The following is a 27874-nucleotide window of genomic DNA, read 5'->3' as shown; positions in this document are numbered from 1 at the left end:
CTCTCTCTTAAAAATGTTTCTCAACCCGACAGCCAATATTTGTGGAATGCCTCCCAGGTGCCAGACTTCATGGAAAATTAAGGCTTGGGGGTGGAAATGGAAGGCATTTTTTCTGATTAGTGGCCTCAAAGAGGCATCAAATGGATCCTGGACAAATGGCAGGGAGGGAAGAGACACTGTGGACTGGGGGAGCAGCCGCCCGGGAGAAGGACTCTCTCAAAGTGCTTCTTCCTCCTTTTCTCCTCAGGAGCTACTGGTGAAGCTGGTCCTCAGGGCCCTCCTGGTGTCCCGGGTTCTGTGGGTCCAAAAGGTATGTCCGGTGCCCAGGACAGGATCCAAGCCAGGCCAGGGAGGAGCCACATCTAAGAGGATCACAGAGAAGCAGGCCCAGGGGTACCAGACAGAACTGGCCCCTGCCTAAGGCAAAAAACATAAAAGAAAGAAAGAAAGAAAGAAAGAAAGAAAGAAAGAAAGAAAGAAAGAAAGAAAGAAAGAAAGAAAGAAAGAAAGAAAGAAAGAAAGAGAGACGACAGCCGAGTCCCTGAGGGTCAAGACTGGGCCTGTAACTTTAGCCCCATAATGGGGTTGGAGCCACATTTTCTTCTCTCCAGCGGCCACCTTGTGTGATCCTTAAGCGGTAGATGGATCATGCAGGAAATCAGAAGTCGATTTTCTCCACTGACTGGGGCCCAGCTACACACATCAGAAACAGCACATCTGGACAACCCAGGGAGAATGGGTCCCTTCTCACAGTGTGATGCCTATCTGGCCACCTGCCCTCTAACTTTTGTCCCAGTTTAAATTTCTTACTCTGACCAGGAAGGAACAAGGGTCCCTTGACACTCTCCACCCTGCCCACCTGCAAACTCCTCCTAAGAAGGAGATTGCACTGAGATCCCTCCTGTACTGTCTCATGTGGGTCCTGGCAAGGACCCCCTCTGGGCGGGCAACACATACCCATACAAGCCCTCACCTGGAGATGAGCTCGCTCCACACCCACCTGCCCTTCACCATGGAGTCAGGAGCCTCTGCCCGCATCTGACTCTGCTGATTGTCTCGCCCTTCTTCTCAGGTTCCAGTGGCTCTCCTGGACCCCATGGCCCCCCAGGTCAGTGTGCTGCTTCTTGTAAATTGATTTTTTATTTATGGGCAAAAGGTGGGGTGGGTGTTAAAAGGAAAACTAAACATTTTTCAAATAAAATAAGCAATTACAGGGTTGGGGATGGAGTTCGGTGGTAGAACACTTGCTTAGCAAACCTGAAGCCTGATGTCCCGGGGATAAAAATAAATAAATAAAAATAAATAATTAAAATCTAAATAAATGATAAATTAATAAGACAGCCTCCTGAAGACACAAAACTCAAGTCTAGGCATGTGTCTCCTGCAGCTGAGCTCAGGGGCCCTCATGAGTTCTGTCCAGGTCTGGTCTGAGACCTGGCATGGGTCTCAGACTCACCAGCAGCTTTGGCAACGGGAGATTCCCATCCTCCTTTCACCTGAGCCAGTGCCTAAGCCCCACCCTGCCTCCACCCCTGAGAGCCAAAGAGCTCTTCCTGCTGTCCTGAGGATCTCAAGCTGCAGCCAATGTCTGTGCCTGGGTCCTATGAGGTGTTCCTATTCCCAGGGCCTAGTGATCAGCAGGGACAAGAAACTTGGGCCAGTTTAGCAGGGACATGGGGAGGAGTGCATGGAAAACAGCCCTTGACTTGATTCTAGGGTGTGTGGACCTGGGTGGTGTACACAACTATAGCATGCATGTGCACAAACACACGTGTGCATCCATCCCTTCCAAAGATGGGACACTCATCCACCTGTATGCCTTCCTCTGCTGGCAGGTTCTATAGGTCCCCAAGGGCTCCGAGGTGAAGTGGGACTCCCTGGTGTCAAAGGTAAGCTGGTGGGGGGGCGGGCAGAGAGAACATCATCCTGGGATCAAGAAGGAGGTCTGGGAGGACAGGGGACAGGAGGTAAGGGTTGGGTCTGATGGACAGGTGACGCCCACAGTCTGTGCAGCTGACATATGGGAGAGTGGGGGTGATGAGGTCAGCATGGAGGAAAAGCTGTCTTCAGAGATAGACATTGACCCCTCTTGGTTGTCCCCATGAGGCCCTTTAAACAAGGTGTCCATTTCCTTTTCAGGTGACAAAGGACCTATGGGACCACCAGGACCCAAAGGTATATGCTGTTCCCACTGCTGCTCAGTCATTACCATAGTCTTCTCTACTCCTGGGCACCCAGATGTGACCCCTGGTGAAGGGTTGGAGAACCCATATGACTCTGGCTCCTAGACCCTGGGACTGAGAAGGAATGAGAGTGTCCTCTTATCTAGCCCCTTGGGGAAACTGAGGCACAAAGAGGGGAAACAAAGTACCATTACCACCTGTCCGTGCGTAGTGAGGATGCCCATTCTGAGGTGTCTGTCCTCTGGTCTGGTCCTCCTTGTGCCCAGGGCACCGTGTATGCTCCAGCAGGGACTGGGAGTCTGTTTGTGGGTGGGACCTGACCCGACAAGAGCTCAGGCCTGCTCCTGCAACTTCACCAACGCCACATTCCTACCAGTATCCTGCTGGTGGGAGCCTACAAGTGTGAGGAGACCCACGGGTCCCTGTGCCTGGGGAGATTCTTTTCCTGGTTCACAACTAATGACGTCCCCACCTTGTTTCGTTTTAGGTGACCAGGGTGAGAAAGGACCTCGAGGCCTCACAGGTCAGTCCTCCACAGGAATCTACTTTAGTTCATTCATGACTTTTAAGTCTATTGTTCAGTGGAGATGGAAAAAAATACAGAAGGAGACAGAATGTCTGTCTCAAGACTTTCAGGAAACTTGCCTTCTAGAAAAAGCCGAGAAGATAAAATAAGGCCATAAATGGGGGTCAAACACTCTTCAAAATGCACAGTCCAAACAGTAGATACTTGGAACAAAAAGGGGGGTATCTACTCATCTGTGACCCTCTGGACGAATCCAGTTGGGAAAATTGATAAGCCAATTCCAGAGTGGAAGAAAATGTGTGCCACTGCACCTGCTCAGCCACTTACCGCCTGCCAACTGGCATCATTAAAAAGGACATGGATGGTAATGATAATTTGACCACAAAGGTTAGCTTTCTGTTTCCAAGGAAATTGGGTTCATACACAAGTCCCTTCAGATCCAGTGTGGATTCTGGGTCAATCTGTGCCTACTTCCAGGGGGAGCAGGGGTCTTTGGCCTTGGAATCAAAGCAGCAATTGCTTCCCACCTCCTCTATGTGAAGAGGAGACAGGCATCTTGGGCTGTGGGAGGAAGTGGGCTCATGCTACCATGTTCAAAGCACACATTAGCTTGCCAGCCTCCAACCAGCTGGTCCTCTGTCCTGTGCAGGCGAGCCTGGAGTGAGAGGTTTGCCTGGAGCGGTGGGTGAGCCCGGAGCTAAAGGAGCAATGGGTAAGTGTCCCAAAGAGTGTCTGCCTATTCCAGAGCTCATCATGGCCCTGTAGAGATTCTTCTTCTAGAGCTGCCGCTCCAGCTCTCTTTCTCCTGCCCACCCTTGGGCAAGCCCCCCCTTTGGTCATTTCTGCGTCTGAGGATTCATCTGGGGCTCAGCAAGCTGCAGTTCTCTGTGGGCTTCTCACTGCTCTAGGTCAGGCTTGGCTGGGTGTGGCCCATCATCCTGACTCCTGTCTGGAAGCCAAGGCAAAGACAGTGGAGGTCCCTTGGGACTCCCAGTGTCCCACCCCAGGATGAGCTTCACAACCAGATCCAGGTGGCCACCCTGTGGCTACCCTTTGCTGCCTGACAGCCAGGGCATACAAGCTGGCTGAGGACCTGCAGAGGACCAGGCTGGCTGAGAACCATGGTGTCTCAGAGGGCTTATGCCCCCCTACCCCACTAGGGACACCCTACCTTCTCTTGTCCCTTTCACCAGCTCTTGGCAAGCACTGACTGTTGGCAGGACAAGTAAGACATTTTGCTCCCTCGAGAGGAGATAAAGCTTACAAGAAGGGACAGGGGCCAATGAAAGGTCCCAAATACTATGGTTAGATAATGGAGGAAGAGATTTCTCCCAACCAGAAGGATAGAGGAGATGGCATTTCAGATGGTTCTAAAAACTTAGGCAGATTTTCATCCTAATCAGCTGGGAAAACAATCCATGCAGACACAACACGAGTAAAGACAAGAGAGTAGAGGCACAGCCCCGAAATACACCAACTCAGATGGGGTTAGGATAGCAGACACCTGGAGCAGAGGAGACAAGAACTAGAAGACCTTGACTTCCAGGACCTCAAGGAAATGAGGTGAACACTTAAGAGCACTCAGCCCTCGCAGTGGGATGGGAGCCCTGGACCACTCTCAGCAGGCACATAGACCGTGGCTGGCTTAGGAGAAGCCTGTCTCCAGAAGGTGGGACAAAGGCAGGCTCTCCTGCAGTCAACACCATAGAGAGGGTTTGGAGGGCTTCCACCTGGGAGACCTCAAGCTCTGAGGCTACTGGGACAGGAGGGGAGTCACAGAAATAGCTCCAGGGGTCCATGGACTGATGAACTTTGCTTTTCTGCTTGCTCAGGTCCTGCTGGCCCTGATGGACAACAAGGCCCAAGAGGTTGGTTACTGATTTCCTGTCTTCACTCATACCTGCCCATGTCTCCCATTCCCTGCTCTACCTGTGTCCCTGCATGGGTGCCCAGTTCCCTTCATCATAATGCCACATGCATTTGGCATGTGGAAGTGTGCCTGTCCAGTTCTTGTTCCCCTCCTCCTTCCTGCCCACCAGCAGGACAGTCAGGAAAATCCCAGAGGCCTTGGCTCTGAGGCACTGGTGGTCAGCTCTCCTCAGGGAAACCCTTTCTCATTGTCCATGATCCCTCCAGGTGAGCAAGGCATGACGGGGATGCCTGGAACCCGTGGCCTACCAGGACCTGCTGGAGACCCAGGAAAGCCAGGTAACAGGGCAGGAAGAGGGAGCCACACCCTGCTGGTTTTCAGGTGGAGATGTGCAGAGGTGTGTGGGCATCTGTTTAGGGGTGTCATGGGATCATATGTTGTGTGTGTGTACACGTGTGGACCCCAGTGCACCCTCACATGCCTTATCCCCTTTACCTCCAACAGCTCAGCAGAAAACTCACACAGCAGGTGGTGCTATGCGTGGTGACTGCAGGGCCCTGGCCACTTAGAGCCACCAAGTGTGGCACTTGGGAGAGAGGGATTAACAACTGAAAGCAAGGAATTCTAGAAAAGGGCAAGGATACTTAAAATGGCACACTCAAATGCCAGCTTGATACCTTGCTCCTTTGGGCCTTTCCCATTCTGTCCTGCTTTCCTGGGGCCATACCTGGTCCCTACCAGTCAGAGGAGAAAAGCCCTCATTAGCGTTTCCACCAAGGGCCAAGCAAGAGCAGGATTCTTAAGGAGGCAAGAAGAACAGATCAAAAAGAGCCAAGAACCTGGCGTCATGGCCCAGGCCTATAATCCCTGCAAATCTTAAGGCTGAGGCAGGAGGACCACAAGTTCAAAACCAGCCTCAGCAACTTAGCAATGCCCTAAGCAACTCAGTGAGACCCTATCTCTAAAAAATATTCAAAAAGGGCTGGGATGTGGCTCAATGGTTAAGCACCCCGGGGTTCAATCCCCGGTACCAAAAAAAAAAAAAAAAAAAAAAAGCCAAGAAAGTTTTGTGGTTACAGCAGGTGTCCATTCATCAGGGGTCACGGAGGGCAGGGGGACACCTAGCTGGTGTGTGCAAGTGTGGCACTAACAGAGGGAACCTGGGGCAGTATTGGGGGGTCTGTAAGTGTGTGTTCTGGTGTTCTGGGTCCTTGGCTCTCAGATTTCATAAGATTTGTGGACCCAAAGAAGTTTAGAACCAGTGCCTGAGGAAGCAATGGCTTGTTTCACTGAAAAACTGAAAGAATTGCTCTCTGTCCAGTGCTGGGAGGGCCCTGGACACCCTAGTGTGAGGCTTGTCCTGTACCCACTGACCCCTCCACTGCTATGTCCACCTGTCCCTGCACCTGAGGACAGCCCCTAGCACCTCAACTCTCACCCCTGTGTCTTGTTTTCTGCAGGTCTCACAGGACCCCAGGGACCTCAGGGTGAGTCTCGGGGTCAATCCCACTTCTTTCCAGGATAGCCACTTTGGCCAGCACTTTTCTCCAATCACCTGAGAGTGTCCTCCCCCTCCCCTAACCCCCCTTCCACAAGGAGACTTGAGAAGAGCAAGAAAAACATACACAGAACAGCCTAGAACACCATTCTGGTAACGATGAGGTTGGATGGCACACTGCTGCGGAGCAGGAATGCCCCCAGAGCAGCTCTGTGGGGGCTGCTGCTGGGCAGGAGCTCTGGTGACCGACACAGGCTCACACTCCTCACTAGCGTGGAGGGAGTGGCCACCATCCCCACCTTGTTTCAAGTTCTCGTTTTTTGTTCAAGTCCATCCTATAATTATCCATCTGGATTTGAGAAACCATCTCCACATTCAGCCCTTCATTTTCTAAAGGAAATTAGGCAAGGATTTCAAATGAAACCACACAGCAGGGTCCCAGACACTACATGCTCAGTGACATCCTCAGATGCTCAAAAGCGAGCAGGAACACTGCAGGCCAGCCCCAGCCTGGGGGAACAGGGGGACTGTGGCTGGCTTTGCAGGTACCAGGAGCTCACAACCCAGTGGGACTGGAATCCCCCAGAGCAGAGCTCATGGGCTCAGCCTACCTCAAGCCCAGCTTTTGCCCAATTTCCCAGAGAGGGATGGGCCTCAGGGCAAGAGGCTCCCTCAGGGGCTGCCTGAGGGCCAGGTCGTATTTCTCAGGGCTTCAACCAGCAGCCAGTGTGGCTATGCTGAGTGACAGAGAGCGTGGTACTGCCCCAGGCTGTCTGGAATGTTGGGACCTTAATTATCCTGACTGACATGTTTTTAATCACCTCAGGACTTCCTGGGACCCCTGGCCCTCCGGGGACTAAAGGTAAGTGATTTTCCAAATGAGATGTGCTTTCTTTTCACTAGTCATTTTTGCAAAAGAGAGGCCCCTCTCTGGCCAGAGCCTGGACCAACAGTGGCATCTAGTGGCTCCAGCAAATGCTGAGAGATGGGAGCCCAATGGTCCCTGCTGAGCAATCAGGCCCTGGGTCCTTAGGCCTCTTCCTCCACTCCACCTCCTCACCCCACACCAGAGCCTCACTGTTGGTTCCAGACATTCATGGCAGTAAGAACAGGAAGGGAGCTGCCCACCCCCAAAATTCTTATTCCCTGATTTTCCTCTAAATGCCCCATTCATGCCTCCTCCCCCTTGCTTAGGCTTGGTCCCCAATAATGTGACTCTTAACCAGGCTGGAAGACATGGTTGGTCTTTTTCTTCACACAGGCCTCAGTGTGACTAGGTCCACCAGGTCCTCCTGAGAGGTGGCTCTGTGAGAGTGTTAGAATAGTATTAAAATGGCAGATGCCCCGCAGACAAGACTTGAGCAAGCCCAGAGATACACAGTGTTCTTTCTGTCCCTGTGACCCAGCTCCTGAATCCTGATGCTCTAGAGCTGTAGTCTGTCATGAGCCACTGTCACTCCTGGTGGGACCCTCGAAACAACCATTTTCCAGAAACTACTTCCGACAACTGATTGGGCCAAGGAGTTCTTACAGGATAAATAAATGTAACCCTAAAATAATGACAGCCGAGGTCATCCATCCCAGACATATCTGAGTCCATAGATGTATTAGTGAATGGATGAAAATGATTTCGTGAGCCCCTAATTACCCTCCTGACCAATCCTCCTTGTCCTCCCCAGGTGAACCTGGCACTCCAGGCAAGATAGTGACTTCAGGTAGGAAGGTCTGGGAGGGCCCTCCGTATGGTGTCTTTCTCTTTCCTGTGTGGTGCACCTGCCCTGGCTCTGCCTTTGTGTCCTCCAAGAAGCACTGGTTGGGAAGCATGGCACTTGGGATGGGATGTGGCGGTGAGGTCTGTGGGCCAGCAGGCAGGCAAGGTGGGGAGTTCAGAGGTGAAGAGAGGCACAAGTGCCAGTCTGCCTGGCCCACAACCTGCTATAGTTGCCGGAGCCTCAGAGCCAGAAAGTGGGGCTCAGGGTTCATGTGCCTTCTGTTTCCAGGTGGATCATCAACAATCACTGTCCCAGGCCCCCCCGGACCTCCTGGAGCAATGGGACCCCCAGGGCCCCCTGGTACCCCAGGTCAGTCTGTTTTCTTGCTTTGCCCAATCAGCAGCATGCTGTGGTTGCATTTGACTCTAGCCATGCTTGCTCGAATCCTGAAACCCCGGGGAAGAGCCTGGGAAAGAGAGTGAGGAGGGCTGAGAGACAGAACCTGGTGTTCATGGTCAAGGAGGCAGATCAGCTATCCTGCCTCACAGGAGAGGAGGCCACATAGCATTTGCAGATGGGAAGGCTGAGGCTCAGAGCAGGTAAATGATGCACCTAAGATCACACAGCCAAGAAGCAGCAGGCCAGAACATTTTGCCTCTAAAGTTTAAGAGCAGTTAGAACTAGACCAGTGAGCCCATAGCTTTTTCTTTGAAAATGGGCATCAAGGGCAACACAAATGCTAGTGATTATTAGCAGAAAATATCCCAAACCTTCCAGTCACATGGGATGGTTACAAAACCATGAAGACTTTTGGAGAAAGTTGTCAGGAGTCATTGGTAAGCATTTAAAAGAACTTGATATGTGCTTTGTGGTTGCAACTATAATTTTGAAAGATGCAAAAAAAAATTGATGGAAGGAAATAAAATGCTCAGAAGGTAAAGAATGATGAATAATTTTTTTCCTTCCAAAATTCCCATTATCTTGTCACATATTTTTAGTTGCTTAAAATATTTATGAAGGCCTGGGGATGTGGCTCAGTGGTAGAGCATGTGCTTAGCATGTGTGAGGCCCTGGCTTCAGCCACCACCATCAAAAATAAATAAATATTTGTGAAGTACATAACTTAATACAAATAATGCAAGTATATACCAGCCTTCCCTCCTGATGAGCTCCAGTGAGAGAGGACAGTGGGGACATGTGTAAGTCCCTAACCACTGAGAACAGCCCTGACTACCCTCAGGATTCCTGGCACCTGTCAGAGAGGTTCTCTCTGGACTGGCCTCAAATTGTTTATTGCTCTCAAAATAAACAAGCCACCCCCTCTGGGCCACTGGGCCACACCTTGTGAGGGTTACACATGGACCTGGGTACCTCCCCTTTCTTCCTGTGACCTAGAGGTGTGATTTAGCCTCTTCTTCCCTGACCCCATCTCCAGGTCCTGCTGGCCCCGCTGGTCTCCCAGGACAGCAAGGTATGTCACACCCTGAAAGACTTCAGACTGTGGCTCTGTCAGGGGACTCTCTTCCCAGGTGGGGCTTGGACCCTTGTACTTGGGAGGAAAGGAGCAGGAGGGTGGGTGGGGCTCTTCCCCTGGGGCCCTGCGAGGCCTGAGCTGCAAAGAGAACTACCTGCTCTCACCTCCTTCCATGTTTCTCAGAAATTCGGGATCCTCAGGATGGGGGATTAAAGCTCTTTGGCCCCCTACTCAAGGTTGAACTCTGGCTAGACCCTGATAATCATGCGGCTGTCAAGAGATTTATCCAAATATCAAAAAATAGCCAGGTTTAGGGAAAGCTGGCCCAAGGCCTCCTGGGGAGTTTTGGCTTCAGAAGGAATTGTCCTTTATCAGCACACTGGCCCTGCTCACTGGCCCTTGGCACTGCCCTCCCTCAGCTCTGCCCCACCTTGGCTCTGGCCCCTGTGACCACTGCAGAGGGAAAGCAGTGGCCGGTCACTGCCAGGGGCGCCCACCTAACTCTGTACCCCACCCACAGGTCCACGAGGGGAGCCAGGACTTGCGGGTGAATCCTTCATCAGTTCTAGCAGCTCCATCTCCGAAGTCCTCTCTGCTCGTGAGTGCCACCATTCTCTAGGGCAGGTGACACTGGGGGCAGGAGTGGGAGAGATGGCAGCTGCACCAGTGAGTCATCCGCGAGGGCCCAATGTGAGGATGACCAGATCTTACGCAATGCAGTGAGGGCTCAGAAGAACAGCAGGGCTTGTCTGGTGCGGAGGCTCAGTCATTGGGGATGCAGCAGCTGTCAGAGGCTCTGGGATTTCAGAAGGCCCAGGGTCAGGCCAGGCCGTGGGAGCGAGTATGGCTGGCGGGAGTAGCACATCCCCCACTCAGAGAGGGCAGCGGCTAGGCTCTGTGATTCTCAGCCACAGGCCCAGGCTGGCACAGCTGGCTCTTGCAGCCGCCTGTCTATGAAGTCCTTTCCAGAGCCCAGGTGGAGTTACAGGTGCCTTCCACCTGGACATCGGACATGCCAAGCTATAAAACGACACCCCCACCCTGGTCAGGCCCTCATCTGTGCTTGAGTTGTGTTGGGGACTTAGCATTCAGTGGCATTTTATGCTAAGATGCCACCATAATGTAAGTTGGCTGTGGTTCACAGGGAAGAAATCAAGGCTGAACTTGCCCAGAGTCACCAGCCGCATATGCAGGATAAAGATTTGATCCCTGCTTTCTAGGGGAAGGCCAAGTGGCACCAAAACCCAAGCTTTTACCCAACTCCCTACTTACTTTTAGTTGCCAGGAAGTTTGACTGCAGCCCCACCCTGCCCCTGAGGGAAAGGCACCATCAGCAAATGGGGTCCCAGAGGGTCCTGTGCCAAGACCCACGGCCTGGTCCCTGGGGCATGAATGTAACCTGGCCGCCTGAGGCTGACCATGCTGGTGGGCAGCCAGGAGCAGGGCAGAGAACAGCCTGGCCACTGCTTTCTCTCAATTCTGTTTTCTTCTCTCTACAGAAGGTCTTGATTTACGAGGTCCCCCAGGCCCACCTGGGCCACGTGGGCCACCAGGTGAGCAACTCAGGGATCTAGAAGGCACTTAGTAAGGAAGCCTAGATCCTGCTCTCGGGGTGAATTGGCCCCCTGAGCTCAGTGCTTCCTCTTACTCACTTTTGCAGGGCCTGCCATCCCCGGCCCTCCAGGACCCCGAGGACCTCCAGGTGAGAGCTAGGCTCCCTGCAGGAGTGGGGAAGGGAGGTAACCGGGAAGGGAGGTAACAAGAAAGGGGGTGCCCTCCGGCCTGGTTTTTAGGAAAGAGCTCCCTGTCTCTTTTTCCTCCCAGGCAGAGGGCCCCTGGCCCACCTCTTGGCACTAATGCATCTTGGGGGCTCCTCTTTCTAGGGGAAGGCTTGCCAGGCCCACCAGGCCCACCAGGATCTTTCCTGGCTGACTCAGGTAATGTTGTGGTATTGAGTCACACCTGTCCCTGCCCTAGCCCTGGCATGATCCATGGTCACAGCCTCATGACCTTCCAGACCTATATGTCAGGCATCCTCCTTCTGCCTCTCCATGGGGGTTGTGTCTGCATAATTTTCCTGCTTCTTGCTGCACATGGGGAGATTAAACCATGCCAGCCCAACCACCTTGGCCTGAGGGAGCAGCAGCTCTGCCCCAGGGGAGTTCCTGAAGTGATTGGGGAGGCCTGGGTCTCATCCTCAAGGATCCTAGGTCTGAAAAAGTAACAGGACACATGCACATGAAATAAATGCCAACAGTTTAGCAGAGGAACTTATGGAAATAAACTTGGAGCAAAGATCAGGCCAGAACTCGTCCCTGTGGATGATCCATCCATCCATTCATCTTATCACTCATTCATTTTTATACCCAACCTCCCAACCATACAAACATGCAAACACCCATCCTTATATCCATCTGTCAAGTGTTGACTGAACATCTACACCATGCCAGGTGCTGTGCTGTGCGATGCTTCCTCAGCACACCACTGTGTCTGCACTCAAACTGCTTCTTTCCTCTACAGAAAACTTCTTCTCTGGCCCTCCAGGCCCACCTGGCCCCCCAGGCCCTAAGGGAGACCCAGGTGAGAGCAGTGTCCCAGGGAGTCCAGGAGCCAGTATGAATCCCCTGCTTACCCACCTGGTGGCTAGGAGAGTTTAGATGAGGCTGCCTGAGCATGGAGGGGCGTTTCCTCATCCTCCTGCCAGGTCCCTTTAGGGGCTCAGGAGCCTGCAGCAGGGGGCGGGAGTGTGGGGAGGAGTCAGAACCTCTGTAAAGAAATTCCCGGCCTCCTCCTCCTTTGACCTGGTGGAGCCCCAGGTTCTGCATCTGCTGCAGCACTGGTGCCCCCAACTCCTCCTCCGTGTTAGTAGGTGTCTCAAAGCTCTCTGCCTCCTTCCCTTAGGTCCCCCAGGCCCTCGAAGACATCAAGGTACAGTAGAGCTGGCATCAAACACAACCAGGAATAGGGGTGGGGTGGCAAGAGCTGATGCGCAAGAGCTTTGAGCTTACAGGAAGTACATTTGGTTCATGTGAGCCAGAGTAGATCCCAGTGCCTCCAGGGGTGGCTGAGTATTTTCATTTGTGCAGGCAGCTCAGGTGCACGAAAGTGTGCAGCCGGCACTGACTGCCCAAAGTGGAAGTCGGCCCAGCAGTCATGGATCTTGGGGGCTTCCAACATGGGGTGGGATTGGGAGGAGAGTGAACCAAGAGCAGGGTCTCTGGGCATTCTTAGCTTCAGTTAAGTGCTGTGCATTGCCCCTTCCAGCTCTGCCCAGGGACTCTCCCAACCCTGGCTGACTGTACTGTGTGTTCATGGCTTTCAGGTTCCAGTTCTCTGGCATTTGACCTGCAGGGACCACCAGGCCCACCTGGCCCACAGGGACCCAAAGGTAACAAAGGTCATTGAGGGTGTAGTCAAGAAGGTGGTGAGGAGGCAGAAGAGAGGACAGGTGGAGGGAGATAGAGACAAGGACGTAGAGGACAGTCTCTGCCCAAACAGAGCTAATGGCATCATTACAGTAATAAGGCCCAGAACCATACACTAAGTGTTGTTGGGTTCAAGCAGGGAAGTCTGCCCGGAGGAGGGGACACAAACAAGGCTTCACTTTTGGATTGCAGGTGATCCCGGTGTCCCAGGGGCTCCTGGCATCCCTGGAGTTCCCTCTCAAGGTAAGAACAAAAGGTGACCCAAGTCCCTCTCCCTACTTCAAGTGAGACTGATCATTCCAAAGAGGACATTGATCTATTTGTTCGTTAACGTAGCCATGATTCAGTACTGAGTCAGTGCCTCCTCGTGGGTGAGGATCAAGTGCTGACTTTCAGGCTACAAGCTGGTGGGGTAGGAGGGAAGCACAGGTTCTGCTAAAGACATCTAAAGATAACTAACAATGCCAAGTGACAAATGGCCCCTGGTGTTATGGGTGATCAGAGAGAAGGGAAATTCTGTGAGGTGGTGAACAGGTTGCTGTAAGAAATGGGAATTTAGCCTGGGACAACTCCCATCTCTATGCCCCTCAAAGAGGTGGCCCTTTTATTATGAACAACCAATAAAAAAAAAAAAAAAAGAGGTGGCCCTTCTCTTGGCCACTGTCCTATTTCTCCTACTGAGAAAGCCCCTCCCTCCTCAGGGAGCCTGGGTCTGACCCTAGGGCCAAGAAACCAAGTCAGGACACTTTCTCTTCCCTGCAGGGGGATCATCAAGCACCATGTATGTGCCAGGCCCACCTGGACCACCAGGACCCCCTGGGCCTCCAGGCTCCCTGAGCAGCTCCGGCCAGGAAATTCAGCAGTACATCTCTGAATACATGCAGAGTAAGTGGCCGGCACCCATGCCAGGGGTCTGAGTAAGGCAGCAGTGGCCAGGGGGTAGGGGACGGGTTATGTGGGATGCAGGGAGCACCCATGGAGCCTGTCCTGTAGGTCAGTGAATGCCCCAACCCCTGTCCACACATGCAGCCTCATCCTCGCTCCACCTGGAGGTCCAAATGCACACACTCTGCATCCTGGTACGTGGGTGGCTGCTGGAGTCATATTGGTCCACAGCCCTCACGGGCCACCGGACCCAACACAGGCCTCAGTTTCTTTATCAGTACCAAAGGAGCCCAAGCTCCCTGCAGGCCCTGCTTTGAGCTCGTGTGTGGGGTAGCCCCCACGTAATGCAGTTCTCCTCCACAGAGAGAACCAGCTTGACTTTATATTATTCCTTTGTTGGCAGGTGACAGCATTAGGTCTTATCTATCTGGAGTACAGGGTCCCCCAGGCCCACGAGGTCCTCCGGGGCCTGTCACCACTATTACAGGAGAGACTTTTGACTACGCAGAGCTGGCAAGCCACGTTGTGAAGTACTTGCAGAGTAAGCCTGGCCCCACCCCTGGCTCGGTCATCTTCCTCCCAAGGGTCCACTCCTGTTCCCGGAGTCTCATCTCTTAATTCTCTGTTTGCTTAGCCCTTGTGAGTATCTGGCCAGTGTGTTCCTAATCACAGGCCTTTCTTGTCTGGCTCATAAAAAGGAATCCTTCATATTGGCAGTATCTGGAAGGAGTGAGACTAGATCTCATTGTGGAAAACAAACTGCATTTCTCACCAAAATAATAACAACAACAACAATGATAACCACCATTTGGGGATTTTCTAAATGAGTGCTTTCTAAATGCCTGTAATGCCCCCCATTCATTCATTTCCCTCAAAGAGAAGTGACTGGTTGGCCAGGTATTTCAGATCTGGATACACAGGATCTGCTTTAGGACTAGAGTAGGTCACCTGACGTCTTTCTTCTGCAGCTTCAGGGTACAGTATCAGCTCTTCCTCGTCCTCCATCTCCTCCGAAGACATCCTGGCTGTGCTGCAGCGTGAGTCACCTGTGGGGGATGAGAGGGTGGGACCCTCCTTGCGGTCTCCAGACTCCACCTGTCATACACACCTTGTGAGGGCTTCAAACGGGAAGCAGTCCTTTGGAACAAGGAGCTGCTAACTCACTGCTCACTCTGTTTACTGAGACACAAATAAGCTGGAAAGTGCGAGGCAAATCTCCCCTCCCCAGACAATGCCAAGCAAGCAGGCAGGGGCCCCTCCGGATGCCTGGAAGCTTGCTGACCCCCCTCCAAACCCTGCCTCCCCATACACAGTGTGGGCCTGACAACCCAGAACTCACAACTGTCACTGGGGGCCAGACTGTGGCTGAGGAACCCCACGGCTGGGTGGGTCCTCACTAACTAGCACATCCTCTCCTTTCCAGGTGATGAAGTGCGTCAATACCTGCGTCAGTACCTGATGGGCCCTCGGGGTCCCCCAGGGCCACCAGGAGCTAGTGGAGATGGGTCCCTCCTGTCTTTGGACTATGCAGAGCTGAGCAATCGCATCATCAGCTACATGTCAAGTGAGTGTCTGCCCTTCCTGGCCTGCCCTCTTCAGGCAGGGTGGTCAGGAAGGGCCTGCAATGAGGACCAGATATTGAACTTTGCTGAGATGGCCCAACTGACACCTCCTGCCAGGCTTCGGCAAACCCAGTAGGGGGAGCAGCCTTCACAACTGTTCAAACCTGTAGCCCTAGAGCAAGTCAAAGAGTGTGGTGAGGGAGGCAAGATGAGCATGGAGTTTGCACTGGGCATGGCATACATGCTCACACACCCCTATAACCCAGCAGGAGGATGACACTGGACAGATGCTGACCTGCCTCTCCTCCATGCCTCCTCTGGTGGCATTGCACAGGAGTGTCTCCACATCAGTCCTCTCTGCCTCTCTTTCTGCCACCTCTTCCTTCCCTTCTTGGACTCCACATCTGTCCAGATCTCTGTGTGTCTGAACTCCTCTCTGACAGGGCTTTTGCATTTGCCTTCCTTTGCTTGATCTGAGCCCATCACAACTTGGGACTTTGTTCCCCAGGTTCTGGGATCGGCATTGGGCTTCCGGGCCCCCCAGGTCCCCCTGGCCTCCCAGGAACTTCCTATGAGGAGCTCCTCTCCTTGCTCCGAGGTAAGGCCAAGTAGGGGCATCTGTCCATGAGGTTTGGGATGGAGGCACACCCCTTGGTCCCAGCTGTGACTGATTGCTTCGCTCTGTGTCTCAGGGTCTGAATATAGAGGCATCATTGGACCCCCAGGTCCTCCAGGGCCACCAGGGATCCCAGGCAATGCATGGTCCAGCATCAGCATGGAGGACCTCTCTTCTTACTTGCACAGTAGGGTACTGGGAGCAGGGAGGAAGAGGGCAGAGGACTGCAGCCTGGCCTTAGGGTACCCATGGGTCTTAGCAAAGGCAGCCATGGACAACTGAATCAATTCACTATCACCAAGGGCCCTGGGGTCGTTGGTCCCTTATTGTGAAGGCCCCTCAGCCTTGGCAGGGGGAGAAGTAGAGGGAAGTCAGGAGGGACAGAGTTCCCAATTCATGAGCCGGCCTGGATGCTCCAATGCTCAGTAGTGAGGGGCTGGGAAGAGGGGCACAATCTGGGTTGAAGGAGGCTCAGAATTACAGGTGGAAGGGCCAGGCAGGAGCAGCCATTCCTGGATGGTGCCAGGACAGGGGCTGCCCTACGCCTCCTGTTGTTCCCTCTTCCCCGCATCCAGGAGGCCCAGCCTCACCTTCCCACCTTTCAGAGGGAGTCCACAGCAGGTCGAGAGGCCAGGCTGAGAATCAGCTTTCTCCATAAAGGACTATGACCTTTCTCTTCCTTTCTTCCCCCTCAGGTGCAGGCTTGTCATTCACCACAGGCCCTCCAGGCCCTCCTGGGCCCCCAGGTCCTCGAGGGCCCCCAGGTGTCTCAGGAGCTCTGGTAAACTATGCAGCTGAAAACAGTGACAACTTCCGGAGTGAGCTGATTAGCTACCTCACAAGTATGTGTCCTGACTTGGGTGTGCCCCCATAGCCCTTCCCCAGACCTTGCTTTTCCCTGTAAGTGGAGTGGCAGGTGGTTGAAGGAGCCTAGGAGGCAAACACCAGGGAGCCCCCCAGGCAGGGAAAACCCACTTGCTTTCCTTCCAGCGTCCTCCCACTGGTGTGCAAGGACCTTGAAGTTCCCTTCAGATCACTAAAGTGTATTCATACCCCAAGAGAGACTATCTAGCTCCCAACTCTTTCAGCCCATAAGGAGTTGAGCTCCTGCTCAGGCAGCTTCCTACCCCGCAGGTCCTGATGTGCGCAGCTTCATCGTTGGGCCCCCAGGCCCTCCTGGGCCACAGGGACCACCAGGAGACAGCCGTTTGGTGTCACGGGATAACTCCTACAGTTGGGGTCACAGCTCTTCCTCCAGTCGGGGCACGTCCTACAGTTCTTCAGGTGTTGGAGGAACCAATGGAGGCTCCCTGGGTGAAGGTGGAGCCTTTGGCACAGGAGATGGGGGTCCCTATGGCACTGACATCAGCAGAGGTGGGGGCTATGGGGCAGCATCAGAAGGCGGCGTGTATGGTGGCAATGGCGAATCGTTCCGAGCTGGCTTCGCTGGAGACCTGGATTACAATGAGCTGGCTGTGAGGGTGTCAGAGAGCTTGCAACGTAAGTAGGGACATGGGCCTTGGTGCAGGGGGAGCTTGTGAGCATCTTAGCATCTAGGCCCCAGAGACCAGCTCTCTTGTTTTTAAGCACTCAGGCTGTGAAGACAGTGATTCTGGAATCAGATGGGCAGGGACAGAAGACAGGAGGCCCCATTCCTAATTTTCAGCCAGCTCGGTGCAAGGGGGCCCCAGAAATAGAACCTAAGCCATGGGAAGCAGAGCACACTGGGCTCTCAGTACTTTGCTTTCCCAACACCTAACCTGTCCTGGGTCTCTAAGGACCATGATGACTTTCTGGTGGGGCTGAGTGGAGGTGGATGGCTAAGAAGTCCTTTCTCCTTGTAGTTGATCAGCACAGACATAGTTGGGCAGTCCAAAGTCCTTTGGGAATGCCCGTACAGGCAGAGACCTGTGCCAGTCACACAGGAGGGTACAGTGGAAGTCTACAGGGTTTGTCCCTTGGGACAGCTTCATTTAGCTTAACTGCTTTGGGACTTAAACAATCTGTGAGCAATGTGCTCCTGCTGAAGACAGTGGTGAGTGATCCCAACCTCCCGCACCGTGCTCTGGTGTTTTCCAGGTCAGGGCCTGCTACAGGGAATGGCCTACACTGTCCAGGGCCCACCAGGGCAGCCTGGGCCCCAGGGTCCCCCTGGCATCAGCAAGGTCTTCTCTGCCTACAGCAACGTAACTGAAGACCTCATGGACTTCTTCCGAAGTAAGGCCATCCCCACTGCCTTCCCAGCACCCACCCCATGGCAGTGTCTCACATGGGGTCTGCTCCATAGATACCAACTCATGAAAACCTTGAGATGCTGAAAATCAGATAATTTTTAAAATTTGCTTCCTCTTCCAAATGCAGACTCCTTTGCTACCAATTTGTATTACTTTGAATAAATCACCTGACCTCCCCAGCTTCAGGCAATCTCTAACCTAAGGCCATTATTTTCCCCCCATACAGCTTATGGAGCCATTCCAGGACCCCCTGGGCAGAAGGGAGAAATGGGCACCCCAGGACCCAAAGGTAAGTGGTGGCAGGAAAACAGGCACCAGAGGCTGTGTAATGACAACCTCTTGCTGAGAAGCAGCCCCCACAATGGGTACGCCTCGACCCCCAGCCTTCCACACTCTTTATTAATGCCATGCTCCCTTCTACCCTTTTAGGTGACAGAGGCCCTCCTGGATCACGAGGCCTTCCTGGGCCACCTGGCCCTCAAGGGCACAAGGGAGAAAAAGGAGACAAAGGTAAATACTGGTGCTGATGTTCTGAGTTTCTGGAGGTTGGTGCTCAACAGAGCAAGCTTGAGATATTCACGAAAATGCCAAGGCAGCACCATCAAGCACACAATTGGCAATAATAATCACATTACAGCTGGGGAGACAGGAAGGGGAGTTCTATTTGCAGGGAGGAAAAGGAGAGCCAAGCTAGTAATGATACAGCGTAAATGATATAAATGAATTCAAAGTATCACAAGAGTTCTTCTTTTAACCATCGTTGTGGAAGTCACAGTCACCATATTGCCCAAGTTAAGGTCCCCATAAACCACAGATAATTTTTAACTTCTTCCTCACCTCCTAACTTACAGGTGACCAAGTCTACGTTGGGCGGAGGAAGAGAAGTATTGCCATCAAACCATGAGCTGGACTTGGCAGAGCAGCCCCCTGGACAGTCACCTAGGAACCCTTGTTTTAGTCTGAAAAGAAAAAAAATTCAGGCAAAGATACACAATCTGAAACAACTTCACTGGATGGACCTTAAGAGTAGCTGCAACATTTTAGCATGAGACTTACTTCCCTGCTGTCTAGATCCAAGCTCCTTGGCTTCTTTAACATTTAGTTCAAGCTACTGTCTAGGAAAGTCAGTTACATAAGCATTGGCTTGCAAGTCTTGGAGCTTTGCCTAAAAAATGAGCCCAAAAATTAAAGATAGGGATGGGGTGCCTCTTGGAGGCAACACTTGATGGGGGTATCTTTTGATTATTGTTGCAAAGTTGTGCTATCAGCTCCTTCCTCCTGTTTACTACATTCTCAAGTCATGGAGAGTTAGCTAAGAAGAGACTTGCAATTGAAAAAATTAAAAAATCTTCTTCCCCTGTGGGAGATCACAAGGTTTCTAATAGTTATATATGCATATATATGCAGATCAGATCCCCACTTGCTTAGGAAGTATGATTATAGCTATGATCTGCATCCACAGCCCCCTGCTAGGATGTATAGATATGTTATACTCAACTAGACCACAGCAAATAGGACAAGAGGGACAATGGGCAAGGAGGGGCAAGAAGATGAGGGCAGAAATAGAATACCTGAAGCTGGAGGATAGCTTCCGCTCACAAATGTCACCCTCTGTTCTGCTCTTAGGAAATGGGATGGGGGCTTGGTGCAGTTGGTTTTTAAGCACTTTTCACTGTCTAAAACATTTGTATGTGGTCTATAAGATGAAAAGGCATTTCAATGTAAAATTTCCAATTAAAGTTTTTTTTCTTTTTTAATATCATGTCTAATATGAACCATCTAAGCAAACAATTTTTTTTAAAGAAAATATTCTGGGTTAATTGGGTCTCACAGCTTATTATAAACACAAGAAAACAAAATTAATTGTACTTTGGGACAGAGCTAACATTTTATTAAATTATTAAGCTCCTTTAAAGACAGAACTTCATCTGCAATTATTAACTCAATCTGGGCATATTATAAAGTACCTGAAAGTTTTCCTTAAACATGGATTACTTGAAATAGACACATATGCACCAAAGAGCAACATTATTTGCAATTAATGTAGTGATTTATCCTGGTGCAAAGGAATTATGATTCCAAGCCAGAAATAGAATATCAAAACAGTCACACAGGAGGGTACAGTGGAAGTCTACAGGGTTTGTCCCCTGGGACAGCTTCATTTAGCTTAACTGCTTTGGGACTTAAACAATCTGTGAGCAATGTGCTCCTGCTGAAGACAGTGGTGAGTGATCCCAACCTCCTGCGCCGGTTAAGGGAGGATATGCAAATATCAAATACTCCAAGAAAATGCACCTAAAATCAGATATTCAAATTCCATAGAGACTGTACTTGGCCAACTTGTGAATTTGTTACAAGCTCTGAGTTCTGACTACTGGATAATTAAACATGGGGTTAAATTAAATCTACTTAACCTCTGCTTTTCTAAATGACTGAAATATAGCCTCCAAGTATTAATATATATTAATAGAGATTCTTGACTTGTCAGACATAGGACTTTTCATCTTATTACTAGACTTACTTTACTAAGGTATCAAAAAGTCTTCATAGAATTCTATGCCCAAGTCCAACCTTGGTACTTTCTCTAGACAAAACCCAGAAGAAAGATGGGCAGACATGAGAAACAGCCGCCATTGGACAGCAACAGAGCTGAGCCTCTTTTGTCTTTTTTTTTTTTTTTAAGTCAAGATTGAGCTCAATAGTGCAATAGTACTCCTAGATTAGAAAATGACAAGCTATGCCTTCCTGCAGCTAAGCTGAAGACTTGCCAAATTATGCTGTCTAGTGTCTACTGAATCTTGTATGACAGTGTATCAGTGTATAATCTTGTATCAGTTACGAATGACAGAGGTTATTTTAGCAGAACTGAGGTCATATGATTTGTAATGCTCAGAAGAATAATTGATCCTAAGGCAGGGAAAAGGCAAATAAAAATGTGTGTATATACATGTTGATGGGAATATTTTAAGTACCTCCCAAATGAGGGGTTTGCATGCTAAAGACACCTACCAGCAAGTTACCAGTAAAACTTACATTTGTTAATGTGTGTGTTTGTATGTTTATGTGTGTTGTGTGTGTGTATCACAGATAGCCAGGAGCTCTAATAAATCTGGAAGGTCAAAAGACCCAGAGATGGCAAACTTGAAAATATGACTAGGACCAAAGAAAGAAAAGCTACAACATGTTCTCACACAGGACAACTAGTTTCAAAGAACCTCAAAGAAAAAAAAAAAAAAAAAAAAAACTAAACAAACTGCTTCCCAAAATAGATTAAGAAATAACTTTATTTTTCATTTGTCAATCTCATGATTGAAAAGACATGTTGATCCCAAATAGATAAGAGGCATAATCTAAAAATTCTTTCTGGAAATTCAGCTTATGAACTTATTACACTGCAAAAGATCACAGAAAGCCGCAGCCAACATTTAAAATTGATAAAACACTCTATTCCAAGCCTTGCAGCAGAAATTCTAAAGCGTTATCAAAACCATGTCAGCCATAGTACAGCAACAATAGAGGCATTAACTGTTGCGCCTTCAATGTAAAAAAAAGCACTTAAAATATCATCCCATTTCCTACAAAAGATCATTTCCCAGAAAAGAATTGATTTACTTAATCAGAAGACAACTGGAACTCTCTTCTTTACCCTGGATTCTAGGTTTTGCACTAGTCACCAATATCCCTAGCTAATAATTTGACCGAATTTGGCTTCTTAGAAGAGTCTTTGTCATGTGAACAGTATGGAATGAGAAAAAGTGTATAGGTACAAAATAACTGGAAGAATACAAAAAACAGTCACTTCTGAAACTTGCTGATGCTCAAGAAATCAGAGCCCCTCAATTAAAGAGGGTCTCATATGCCTGAGAGCTTTGTGCTTAAGGAAACACTGCTTAGAGGTAGCTCTGGTTCTGGTTTATGTTTAGTTACAATTTGCTGTATCCTGTTATAAGAAGGTTCCAATATTTTCGAAAGTACTCTAAATGTCCTTCTTACCCACCCTAGAGCTTCCCCATAGAAAGGGTAAGAAAAAGCTTAATGTGACTCCAACTAGAATAGCAGCTAATTCAGCAATCCATAACCTATGGACTGACAGGACTAGGAAAAGCAGCCCAATGCTCCACACTACAGGAGCTGGGCCTGCAGAAGTGTGGAGGTGTGGTGTTTCCACAGTATGCAGAGACAAGGGGAGGAGGCGACTGTTCAGGGTGCACATATGGAGAATTATTTTTATGTATTTCATAGCACATTCGACCTCAGCAATAAAACAAGGCAGGGATGGATTTGACTGCACTTTGATTTCAAAAAAGTCTATGCCCCTGACCCACTCCTCTACACTTCATGCAAGAAAGAAAGATCATTATTATCTATTTAAGGCCTTAACAAAAAGTGGGCAGGTATGCGTACAAATATCATGTTCTATAACAAAACACTTTGTAAAGATTTCTATAACCTGAAGTATTAAAATGAATGTTTCTTCTCTACGTACATATCACTGTATAGTCCTGAACCCACATAAAGATGGTCATGTATGAAAGAGAACTCAGTGTGAGTACAAACGGCAGGTTTAAGGGAGATAAAGGGCTGCACATGAACTACCCAGCTCCACTCTGAGTCTCTCTCTGGATTCAATACTCTGAAATTCAAGGGGAAAGGATTAGAAAGACTCAAATATTCAGATAAAATGATACCTGAAATTATTTGATACTGAAAAAATGATAAAAAAAATATAGTGAAAAAATGTCCATTGCCTGAAGTATTTCTTTGTAAAAAGCCAATTAACTGAAAATTTCAAAGGTGAAAGTGAGAGAGCTTTTCTCCCATCTCTCATTTCACAAAAGTCATTAAATACACTGCGCAATATTATACCATTATTTTTATCATAACAATATAAACAATTTCCATCATCACCCTGAATATTACTTTATAAAGATATATATTTTTAAAGGCTTTCAAAAGTTTCCAACCCAACTTGAGAATAAAGCATTAAAAGTTTTGTATACAGTAACACATTCATATGATAAACGTATGAATTTATAACCATACATAATATATACTTGAGTGTATTCATATATTTATATTTATATAAAAAAACAAACTTGGCCAGAAGTTAAGGCTACCTATAGTTTGTCCAAGTAAATTATGTCTTTCAAAACAGTTACAAAATTAAAATTCCACATGCACTTTTAAATCACCTAAACCACTGACAAAATAAAGTTCAGCATCCAAAGTTTTCAAATTAACTGCAAGAAAGTGCTACAGACATTTTACATTTTCTTAATATGAATCAGTGTTCCCAAATGTTACATTTAAATGTTTCACCAGCCTCAAAAGTATCTAACTAAAAAGTGAAATGTTTACAATTTGGTACCTAGCACTCTTAAACGAGAATAGGCAGGCAGAGAGCATCATTTATAAATGTGCTGTCTCACACACCAGAGGACAATTCATAATACTGTTTGACCTGACATATGGTAGAAATTCTAGGCCTCAAAAGGGACCAAGACTGTACATTTCATCAATAACTGCACATATCAGCAACCACATGATAGAGGGGCTTTCCCCACTCAAAGTAAATAATTTAAACATGGAACAAAATAAAACCAAAATGTAAGTAACCTCATTTCAAAACAACAAAAAGTCATTTCTGATGTGTGCCTAAATATTTAACACAAATCCTTTTTTAAAAAATTACTCTGAACAAATACTTTTAAAATTAATTTTAGAAAATATATTTATAAATACAACCCAGAGCCTACAGGCCTCTCAGAGTTTTAAATGAACAGAATTTTCTAAGATGTAGAGCATTAACCAGCTCATGTTTTATTTTTGGAAATAAACTAGGACAATTAAATCTGTATTTCAATGCAGTTTTATATTTCCAATTTGTACATTTAACAGCTACCTTTTTAAATCTTTCTATACTTTGTACAACATATATTTCAGGATAAAATTTTCTATTAAATGGTAATATGAGCAAGATTTTTAAATGATAATGTTCCATGCTAAGTGTGTTTTGTCCCTGTTGATCAAAAAGATTTTTTAGGTGATTGAAATTTAGTGTTTTAGGCACTATTTTAATAAAACTAGCACCTTGATTAATAGTTCCCACCTAAATAGGCAAATTTTATTGGAAGAATTTTTTTTAAGTTTGTTCATCTTTGATGATAAAATGTATTTATTTACTAAGTCAACAGCATATTTTGATCAACTTGTAGCTTTTTCATGAGAGCTGATTCACCAAAAGAAAATTATTCTAACTCTCTACAGTAGAGTTCCAACTCTAGAATATAGGCATCACTGAGAAGTTAGGTCAGGTAAAAAGATATTTATTAATACTTAGTGATGTAACAGGTTTTTTCTTTTTAATAACTTTGAACATTATTTCTCTTAACAGTTTTTCAGTAACAGTGTCTAAAGAATACAATATTTAAGGGATATACAAAATCACCTTAGGGAATTACTGCAAGATGCTACTTTGCCAACATGGCCTAGCATCTGTCTTAGTTCGTTTTCCCTTCATCTTTGCTTTAAAAAAGCAAATAAACAACAACAACATAAACCACCTAGGAGGTGAGGCAGGTGATTGTCTTCATGAGCTATATTTGATATATAGAATGTGACAGAAGATGAAAAGGAAAAAAATGACATATTTAAAAAGCTAAACCCAACCACAGAATGCTTCCCGTTGTTATGATCCAGTGGAATGCAAGCTAGGAATAGGATAGAACTTGGAAATCCGGCTCTGTGTTGATGGGTTAAGGCATTCCGACTCCCCAGTCATTTTAAAGAATACTTCCTGTTCCTGCAGTTTCCTGGCAAACTCTTCTTCCAGGGTCTTAAAAAGGAAGGAACAAAGAAATTATGTGTTGGTGTACCATATTGTATATAGAATTTACTCTGACAGCCAAGATAAAACTGCTTTTCCAAAACACTTTCTCTGCATACTAAGGAAAACATGACTGTTCAATAATTATAAAATCATAAGCTCAGCACAGCCCCATGTTCAAGACTCAGTCACATGAATGGAAACTTGGATTAATGGCTTAACTTCTCAAAATTACTGAATCATTTAATTCCTTTGCTATACAATACCACCTACCCTACTGTATATGAAGATTAAATGTGATAATGATGTACTTAACACGTACTGAGCACTCTAATAGATGATAACTATTATTAATTATTATCTGTCTTTCTCATATGCACTTACCACTCCCTACTTTTTGTGGTATTGATGTGAATGTTTTCCTTTCACACTGGATTATAAACTGTTTAAAGATAATATCTAAATCAGACTTATCTTTACATCCCCATAATAAAGCATAAACAATAAGTGTTTGATAAATGTCTGAATTAATTGTAACTTAATCCCACATGTGATGTTTATTAGGAGTTTAGGACTTTGGGAGGTGATTATGTCATAAGGGTGGAGCTTACAAAGGGCTGAAAAGTTTAAAGGATACAATGAGAAGTAGCACTCTGCAACCCAGAAGAGGTCCCTCACCAAAACCTGACTCTGCTGGCACCCTGACCTTGGACTTCCCAGTTTGTGATATTTTGTTATAGTGACCTGATGGACTAAGACAGGTATCAGTGACTACCGACAAGTGATTTAGAGAAAAGTGGTGTGTTCAGGCCAAAAAAAGTACAGGAAAAATATGAAAGGATTCAAGGAGGTTTCTCAGAAGAGGTAAAACACGAGCTTAGTCATGAAGGAATGGTTAGAAGCTGATAGGCAGGACCAGGAAGGCATGCCAAACAGGGGAAGCTAAAACAATGGCACAAAGTCAGGAAACCATGGTACTGGTGTAAGGAATGGTGATTCTACCCATGCTGGAGCATGTATGGGGAACAAAATGGCTAATGGGACAAAAACTAGAAAGGTCCAAGTGTGACACTATCAAGGCTTCAAAGTAAAAATGAGGCACTTATATTATACTATGATGGAACTAATGATTAATCAGCACTACTATGACAGTTTTGGAGTTGTTCTTGAGGATACACACTCTGATGACAGCATGCTAGTAGGAAGAAAGGAAAGGGAACTAGAGGGCAGAGGGCCCATGAGGATACTACTAAACAATTTCCGTAAGCAGTGGGAAAGAGAAGGAGAAATATTATAAAAACAGTCAAAATTAACTGGCATCTGATTGAATGTGGAGTATTACAGAAATGAAATTAGTTTAGGTTTCTAGCTTGAATGTCAAGAGGAGGGAATGTAGGGAATGTAGGAAGAATGGCTGGAGTTGCAGGGAGGAGGGAAAGGTAAGATATGTGAAGGAAGAAAAAGGATGCAAAGTTTGGTTTGATATCTGCTGACTACTTGTCTGCTGACTACATTCTTTAGCCCATTTTCCCAGGTATGTACTGATCATTTACAACATGCCAGGAACTACTCTATTCTAGTAGCTCAGTATGTATTAGTGAATGAAGAGATGATGTCACAGCTTTTAAGGAGCTTATATTCTCCTAGAAGACACAACAGACAAATTTAAGATGAATGTTATAAAGAAAAATAAAGAAGGGATATAGTGATCAAAAATAGGACTCACTCATCATACTTGAACAGAGGCCTGAATAAAGTGAGGAGAAACAAAATATCCAGGTAGAAAATGGCAGCATGATGCTCAAACTGATTATAAAACCAATGAACAACAACATATTACTTCTTTTAGCTTTCTTAATAACCCTAATTAGGTAGATAGTATCACCCTTATTTTTCACATAAGGAAAACTGGACCTAGAAATTTTAAATGATAAAATTTTTCAGTGTCAGCACTGAGATTTGAACACGTACCTGTATGATTTTAAGAGTTCATCCTGCCCAACTCTACTATTTTAGTTTTGTAACTGTCCTTAAATATGCAACAGCTAATCATACAATATCATCCAGGGAAAGAACAGAAATGGTAAAACTCAAGACACATCTATGTTTTAGGAGATCGGAAGACAAATAAAAAGTAACAAAGAAAAGCAAAAAATGGACAGAATTGTCACAAAGGCAGGGTGAGAAGAAAATTTTTTAAAATAACATTTTTGATGACAACAAATACAGTCAGGGAATTTAATTAGCAACTCACTCGTGACCCTGTCAACAAGGCCTGTGAGGCAGAAGCCAGACTGTAAGGAATTAAAAGTGAAACTGGAGACAAAGTATTTATTACTGTTTGCTCTTCTATCTCCTTAGAGCTCTGAAACAGTTGAATGTTATTACTTTTTCAAGAAACTTAACAATAAATAAAACTTAAAAACTATACTCTGGGGCTGGGATTGTGGTTCAGGGGTACAGTGCTCATCAGGCACATGCAAGGCCCTGGGTTCGATCCTCAGCATCACATAAAAATAAATAAATAAAGGTATTATGTCCAACTACTTCTAAAAAATAAATATTAAAAAAAAAACTATACTCTTAACTGATTCTGTAAACCTTGGGCACATAACAGGGGCTAAATACACATTTCCTTGACTGACTGATCAGAAGAATGGAACAAAGGACTGGCTGACATACTGTAAGCTGGAAGGGCATGAGAAAATAAGTTCAAGTTTGAAGGTTAACAAAGAGAAAGGCTCACAGCAAGGTAACCAGAGTTGAAATAGTTAGCCAATGAGACCAAGGACATAGAGTACAAACAAGAAAAACGGAGGGAGGAAAAGAGGGAGGAAGAAGGGAAGCCATTCCTATTTTCCTAGATTTTAAATTTACACAGCTTACAAGGGCTCAGTCAATCTGAACCTGTCCAGACTCAGTGTCATCATTTCCTTTCTTTCTCCCTCCCTAATGCCTCCACAAAGGAATTCCCGGCCCCCACATCCTCCAATGATAGGGAACTACTTGCAATTCTCTGAATATATCATTTTTATTCATTCTCTTTTTTCTACTTAAACTGTC

At 47.4% G+C, this 27874-nt stretch overlaps 2 protein-coding genes and 1 long non-coding RNA gene across 7 annotated transcripts in view; 1 reads left to right on the top strand and 2 right to left on the bottom strand.

The window, feature by feature from the left end:
• COL17A1 (collagen type XVII alpha 1 chain) overlaps positions 1 to 19744 on the top strand; it is a 41825-nt gene extending 22081 nt beyond the window's left edge. For both annotated transcript variants that reach the window (XM_081268171.1, XM_081268170.1), the window contains 33 exons: positions 248 to 310; positions 1073 to 1108; positions 1836 to 1889; positions 2140 to 2175; positions 2671 to 2706; positions 3359 to 3421; positions 4542 to 4577; positions 4846 to 4917; positions 6040 to 6066; positions 6904 to 6939; positions 7757 to 7792; positions 8078 to 8158; positions 9225 to 9260; positions 9784 to 9861; positions 10763 to 10816; positions 10924 to 10965; positions 11147 to 11200; positions 11784 to 11843; positions 12165 to 12191; positions 12586 to 12651; positions 12881 to 12931; positions 13451 to 13573; positions 13977 to 14114; positions 14542 to 14610; positions 14997 to 15137; positions 15644 to 15733; positions 15828 to 15938; positions 16447 to 16593; positions 16886 to 17251; positions 17831 to 17968; positions 18212 to 18274; positions 18415 to 18495; positions 18837 to 19744. In XM_081268171.1, the coding sequence (XP_081124297.1) occupies positions 248 to 310; positions 1073 to 1108; positions 1836 to 1889; positions 2140 to 2175; positions 2671 to 2706; positions 3359 to 3421; positions 4542 to 4577; positions 4846 to 4917; positions 6040 to 6066; positions 6904 to 6939; positions 7757 to 7792; positions 8078 to 8158; positions 9225 to 9260; positions 9784 to 9861; positions 10763 to 10816; positions 10924 to 10965; positions 11147 to 11200; positions 11784 to 11843; positions 12165 to 12191; positions 12586 to 12651; positions 12881 to 12931; positions 13451 to 13573; positions 13977 to 14114; positions 14542 to 14610; positions 14997 to 15137; positions 15644 to 15733; positions 15828 to 15938; positions 16447 to 16593; positions 16886 to 17251; positions 17831 to 17968; positions 18212 to 18274; positions 18415 to 18495; positions 18837 to 18889 (2564 nt within the window). In that variant the 3' untranslated portion in view covers positions 18890 to 19744. The remainder of the gene's footprint in view (positions 1 to 247; positions 311 to 1072; positions 1109 to 1835; positions 1890 to 2139; positions 2176 to 2670; positions 2707 to 3358; positions 3422 to 4541; positions 4578 to 4845; positions 4918 to 6039; positions 6067 to 6903; positions 6940 to 7756; positions 7793 to 8077; positions 8159 to 9224; positions 9261 to 9783; positions 9862 to 10762; positions 10817 to 10923; positions 10966 to 11146; positions 11201 to 11783; positions 11844 to 12164; positions 12192 to 12585; positions 12652 to 12880; positions 12932 to 13450; positions 13574 to 13976; positions 14115 to 14541; positions 14611 to 14996; positions 15138 to 15643; positions 15734 to 15827; positions 15939 to 16446; positions 16594 to 16885; positions 17252 to 17830; positions 17969 to 18211; positions 18275 to 18414; positions 18496 to 18836) is intronic.
• On the bottom strand, positions 66 to 9892 carry LOC308634343. Of its 3 annotated transcripts, none has more exons than XR_014019000.1 (3): positions 9761 to 9892; positions 1812 to 1945; positions 66 to 362 (listed from the first exon to the last, which is right to left on the bottom strand). It is a non-coding gene; the product is annotated as an uncharacterized lncRNA (long non-coding RNA). The 3 variants fall into 3 exon arrangements; XR_014019001.1 differs by having other exon boundaries at positions 281 to 417; XR_014019002.1 differs by lacking the exon at positions 66 to 362 and adding an exon at positions 501 to 1087.
• Positions 19745 to 24295: 4551 nt separating the features above from the next.
• The window catches only part of SLK (STE20 like kinase), a 56044-nt gene continuing 52465 nt past the window's right edge, over positions 24296 to 27874 (bottom strand). For both annotated transcript variants that reach the window (XM_081267549.1, XM_081267548.1), the window contains one exon: positions 24296 to 24820. In XM_081267549.1, coding sequence (XP_081123675.1) covers positions 24674 to 24820 — 147 coding nt within the window. In that variant the 3' untranslated portion in view covers positions 24296 to 24673. The remainder of the gene's footprint in view (positions 24821 to 27874) is intronic.

Source organism: Spermophilus citellus (assembly GCF_964194105.1).
Source record: "Spermophilus citellus genome assembly, chromosome: 15".
Taxonomy (NCBI): domain Eukaryota; kingdom Metazoa; phylum Chordata; class Mammalia; order Rodentia; family Sciuridae; genus Spermophilus; species Spermophilus citellus.
Note: the sequence above shows the minus strand (reverse complement) of the source record. Positions and strands in the feature narration are given on the sequence as shown.